Source organism: Gavialis gangeticus, unplaced genomic scaffold, assembly GCF_001723915.1.
Source record: "Gavialis gangeticus isolate Ggan-Ray unplaced genomic scaffold, GavGan_comp1, whole genome shotgun sequence".
NCBI classification, from domain to species: domain Eukaryota; kingdom Metazoa; phylum Chordata; order Crocodylia; family Gavialidae; genus Gavialis; species Gavialis gangeticus.
The window spans coordinates 19154259-19159932 of NW_017729026.1; the positions used below are offsets into that span (position 1 = coordinate 19154259).

A 5674-nucleotide genomic window follows, 5' to 3' on the forward strand; every position below is an offset into this window, starting at 1 on the left:
TATTCTCAATGAAGTGAACTTCATTCTGGATCTGGTGCAAATGTTCTCATTCTTTAAAAGTTCCACACAAAAAAGCAAATAAAAAAAATCATCCTCCCCTCCCAAAAGAAACATACATAACAATAGAGCCAAAATCAAGTATTGCTTTTTTTTACAAGTGCTGTTACCTTGTTTCTTGGTAGGATTCGGACACATTTTGTTTTAAATGACAGAATACTTTCCAGTCTCAGAGTACCTTACTACAACCTGCCCGGGACCTGGTTTATTGTAAACTAAGGAAGAAATTATTTTAGGAGTCTTTTGTTGAAAGAATCCTGGCCCATCTTCCCCTGACGCTTGCAAATCTCTAACTGAAAATGGTTGTCATAAATTATATCCCAAATAAATTCTCTGCCAGCTTCTTGCAGTGTTTATACCCAGTGCGTTTTAAAATTCTCATTATTATGATTCCAATCTCCCCTATAAATCTAGCTACATTCTCACCACTACTTGATTGAAATCCAAGAGGCAAGATCTGTCTCCGTTTCACCTTCCTTTGCACACCAGCTAAGTGCCATTCTTCCATCACCAGAATACACGTCTATTTGCTGTGCCAGATATGTTTACACTTACTGCCAAATTTAAGCTTAAGAAAATAGCCTGTCCTCTTGCATTCATCTTTTTTTTTTTGCAACATTCAAGGACAGTTCAATTAAAGAAAACCCCCCAAAACCCAGAAGAGGACAAAACAATGCAGGTTTGGATGGTAGATAAAATACTGTTTTTAAGGGGAAGTAAAGGAAAATATTCACTTCTTCACTGATGTCCTTGATTGAATCAGTGTTTTGAATTACAGGAGTAATAGGAATGCCATTATAATCCCTGTCTTTTGTCATCTTTTTGAAGAGATATTTTATTGTAACATAGCACCCTTGTTTGTTTGTTAATTCATTAGACAGGGGGACTGAAACCCAGAACATCTCAAAAAGACTGTATTTTATTCTTCTATATTCACCACCATTTCTTTTACTCATGTAAGAAAACATTTTGCACCATAGAGATTTATTTTTAGTTTTAATGCAAAGTAATAAAATAGTTTGTTTTGTCCACATTACAGGTATTTTTCCCTATCCACACCCTGAAATTCCTCCCAAACTATTTTTTAATTTTTCACAAAAGCACACAAAGGGTGAAAGAAGGAGACATCTTTAATGCAGGTTTCCTACAATTAAATACATCTCTTACTCCCCCCTTCAAAAAAACAAAAAAAGAAATACCACTAAACTGACCAAACGACAGCAACACACAGACAAAGAGAAATATTAGAGGCAACTGAGATCAGTCGTCCATAACATGCCTTTCCTTCTGGTGTTCTCCAGTTGTTCCCCATAATGGCTGTCAGCTTTTTTTGTTTTGTTTTTGGTTTTGTTTCCCTCCTTTTTCTGAAGGGTTTCTTCTTTCACCATAAAATGTTTCTTGTAAAAAAAATTATATATATCCAATGCAAATGCTGTGCCAAACTCTGAGAAGTGCCACCTTGGGTTGTCGTGTTTCTGGAGTTTGAACAGTTGTCCCTGGAACAGCTGCATTTCTATAAGCCCAGGGCAGGTGGGCCAAGCTAGTCACTTGCCACTCATAACCACAGGCTGACAGATTTGACCAGTTTTGTTGACAGTCCCAAAATGTTCATGAATTAAAACGTCCTGTCCTTTTGCAGTTCTATGATGTAAAGTAAAAATCCAGTTCAAAATTGCTGGATATCTCCCCATGCTGCTTTCAAGAAATAATTCTCATTGGCATAAAAAAAAATATTCACAACACCACTGAAAAAAATGTCATCCCCACCTTAAGAAGACCTGTGATTTCACATCACCATTCATGACATTTGACTGTTTTAGAACACAGTTCTGGGTGCAGAGTTAGTTTAAATAAAAGTCAGCAACTTTGGCTCTCCTCTTCTAACAGAAGGAACCCCGGCTTCCACAAAAAGTCTGTGCTGTCCTTGCAATGCCAAGTAGTTCGAAGTTCCTTTGCTCTTCTCTCCCATGATCTTGGCTTTGAACATGTCTTTGCTTGGCATAGATGCTGAGTCGTGGTGGGCTGGTCTGCAGGGAAGGGGGAAGTGGGGCTCTCTCTGGGGATCTTTGAATCAGCAGATCAGCTCAGGAGGGATCCACCACAGAAGGCATAACGGCAAGCTGCAAACCAAGATCAGAAGCTGTTACAAACCGACTTGATTTCATCTGTGAATGTCACCAACTCTACTAGGCAGAGATATACAGGGAAGAGCCCAGGGGGAGAGGAGGTGAAGACAGCTCTAAAACCAGTACAGATCCTTGCTTTTATCCTGAGGCTGCAAACCTGAGAATGGAAAGAAAAAAAAAGGAAGAAAAAAAGGTACAAGATATTTAAGGACAGAGAAAGACAAACACTGCTAGTTTCCTATGAGAGCAGAGGGACTGAGTTCAAAAGCAAGGATTCCCAGAATGAAAAGAAATGGTGAAATAAGGAGAAAAACTCAAACAAAGCCAGGGAGAGGCACGTGTTTTATCTAAAGCCAGGCCACAGCAGGGCCCATTCTGGACGGTTGGTATAACCATTACCCTGGTATTGAGACTTGCTTCCCAGAGAGGACTTTCTTAGTTTTATGTGCTCACTGAATTAGAAACCATGCCACTTGACTGTATCTGCTTAACCTTTCCCATGAAAACATAGCAAATTAACCTTTCCTGTAGGCACCTGACCAGACAGAAAATAAAAGTCATCGGCTTCCCTGGAAGAGGAGAAAACGGGTGGCACTTTTATGGGAGCAAAAGCTTTGCCTTCAAACAGCTGCAAGAAGAATATTTGGTGGGGGGAAGGTTACCCCTGACACCATTACACTTAAACCTGATTTAGTCTCAGAACATGCCCAGCCTCCATGATCCAGGGGCAGGGAAACTAATACGGCCCAGTGCAGTCACCATTTCACCTTGGGACATCACCCCCATCACATCCTCCTCCTTAATCCGGGAAGGCAAGATCAGGGGCAGGCCCAATACATTTACCCCAGCCCCTGGGTTGGCTGTCTTGCAAGGGGAGGGGGGGGGGCTCTCCCCTTCTCACCCCACCCAGTCACCTGTAAGGGGCAAATCCAGAGAAGCAAACCCCGTTCTCTTCCTGGAAGGCAGCTGAGGGGTCCCTGATTACCATGCGGGAGGGGGCAGGAAGGTGGTGTGGGAGGGTGTACGGATGAGAGTGGTGCTCTCCCACTCTTGCCAGCCCTTACCTGTGTCCACATTGAGGCTGATGCTCTGGGCCAGGTCCCCCGGGGGGCTGGGGAAGGGTGCAGGTGTGGTCCAGGCCGTTGGGGCGGCAGGCTCACCCTTGCTCAGCTCGCACTGGGGGCTTCCGGGGGCTGGCGTGAGCCGGGGAGGGCGTACGGAGGCAGTGGGCACCAGCAAGGAGCTGTAGCGGGGGTCAAAGTGGGGGCCATAGACGTCGTGGACAGCGGCAGGGCGTGGGTAGGCAGAGCCCTGTGTGCCCAGGTAGGGGTGGTGGTGATGGTGGTGGTGGTGGTGTGCTGGGTGCCATGGCTCAGTGCTGCCCTGGTGCAGGTGGCCGTGCAGGGCAGTGGGTGCATAGGGATCGGCTGAAGCAAAGGGCAGCTCACTGTGGGCAGTGGCCAGGGGGCTGCCCAGGCTGCTGCTCAGTGAGGCGGATGCCTGGTAGGCGCTGTTCCAGAAGGAGGGTGGGAAGCTGCGCTGGCTCATCGGGAAGGAGCCATCTGTGGGTGGGAGATGACAGTCAGCAGCAGCCCCCCAAGGTGCATCCCCATAGAGACAACCCCCCAGTTCTGTCTCTAGCCTGCCCCATTGAAGCCAAGGGATTAAGGCTGCTGGGCTTTTCTGTGTGCTTCTAGGGGAACCCCCCTACCTTTACTCCTCTAGGTCTAGGGAGCTGGATTTCTCCAGATGGACACAGCCCAGACCCCTGCCTGCATTTGACATTGATCTCTGCCCCTTGCAACAGCAAGACGAGACTCTGTCTTCTCCTTGTCCTGCCCAGAATCATCTGCGCCCGATGGGGACATGGCACTAACCCATCAGGGCCCCTTCCTGTGGGTGGGACCGTGGGGCTCTGGTCCCTAGAACAGAGAGGGACATCCTGCTCATCTTTGCAAAGTGATGGGCACCTCATCGTGGCATGGACAGCTCTTCAGGTCAGAAGCCCTGTGCTTTAGGGGCCTGGGAAGCAGCAGGCAGGGTGGGATAAAGATTTTAAAGAGACCTGACTTCCACAGACCATAAGAGGTGTCATCTACTGAGTCAGACACTGGGTCTCTTTTGGCATCTCTCTTTTTCCCTTTCAGCATGTACTCTCTGCTGCTGTATGACATAGGACACTGGGCAAGATGGACCTATGGTCTGACCCAGAAATTCTTAGGTTTTTATGTCCATCTGTCATCCTGTCACACAGTGGATGTAGAGAGTGGGTGCTGGAAGGGAGAGTAACTGGGTATCACCAGGGTTTTCCCTTGTTTCTCTCCCACTTGCAGCTTCTAGCACTTAAGGTCCAGGAAGTTCTGATTCAGAGGCTGTGCCCCTAAATCCCATGCTCAATAGCTACAGATGCTCCTTTCCTCCAAGAATTGGTCCAGTCTTTTAGCATGTGGCTAGACTGTCAGCTGTCAGACTGGGCCATTTCTCAGACAAATGCACTGGGCTGGGCAAAAAGCAGCAGCCACAGGTATAGAGCCATCTTTGCACTCCCTCAGGGAAGGGAGATGCAGCACCTTCCCAGGCAGGAACACTTTCACCTCCTGCCATCAATTCCAGCTGGGAATATCTGTCACCCAGGACATACTGCAACTAGTATCTCTTCCTTAGAGATCCCTGACAGACATAGGTGGAGGGGCTGGGAAATATTTAAGCACAGTCTTGGCTGGATGGGCAATGCCACAGAAGGCTTTAGACAGGGACAAATCTGAATTCCCTGTGCTGGGAGCAGGGGACAGGCCGCTTGGGTGACAGTGGGTAAGTCACTGGTGATTTTTCCTGTGTTGGATGAAGCCCAGAAGGATTTGCCCCGTCACTGGGGGGGGAGGGGGGCGTTGCTACTGTTAAGAGTCTACCTATGTATCTTTTCCAAGACCCAGGGCCTGATCTGAAACATTGATGATCCTGACTGAGACAGTGGGTTGGGCATGGACTAGATAACCAGGGAATGCGATCAGCTGAATTTCACAGGGGAGGGAAGGTTCCTTGGCACCTTCATTGGTTTGAAATCCCCCCACCCATGGATGATTCTGCTGTACAGAGTCAGTGCCTTTTGGAACCTCTCTCACACAGATACCTTCCATCCCATTAACCTCCTACAGGTCCCCACTGCTGCATCTGCATTCCCAAGTGCAGCCGGTGTTAGGCAATGGCATGTGTTTGCCCTCCCCCCTTTATACACTGGGTGAGGATTAGAGCCTCAGGATGGGCAGTGATGTGGGAGGAGGGGGGGGATATTATGAAGATTTAATAATTTTGACAGAGTTAGTTATTTCTCCCCAGCTCAGGAAAAACTACAACAGTTACATACCTACAGCTAGACAAAGTGCTATATAATCAATTTGGGGGGCTAGGGAAGGTCATAAATACTGCCCCCTGCCCCACACACCTTTTTTATATCCCTTATTAAAAATCCTGTTACAAGCCAGAAGGCATCA

At 47.2% G+C, this 5674-nt stretch overlaps 1 protein-coding gene across 2 annotated transcripts in view; it reads right to left on the reverse strand.

Moving 5' to 3' along the window:
* Positions 1 to 1169: 1169 nt before the first annotated feature.
* VGLL2 (vestigial like family member 2) overlaps positions 1170 to 5674 on the reverse strand; it is a 24717-nt gene continuing 20212 nt past the window's right edge. Inside the window, exons 3-4 of one of the 2 annotated variants that reach the window (XM_019520048.1) lie at positions 3248 to 3745; positions 1170 to 2177 (exon numbers count right to left, since the gene is read on the reverse strand). In XM_019520048.1, the coding sequence (XP_019375593.1) occupies positions 2137 to 2177; positions 3248 to 3745 (539 nt within the window). In that variant the 3' untranslated portion in view covers positions 1170 to 2136. Of the gene's footprint in view, positions 2341 to 3247; positions 3746 to 5674 lie in introns of both variants that reach the window. The other variant, XM_019520047.1, reaches the window with a different exon arrangement.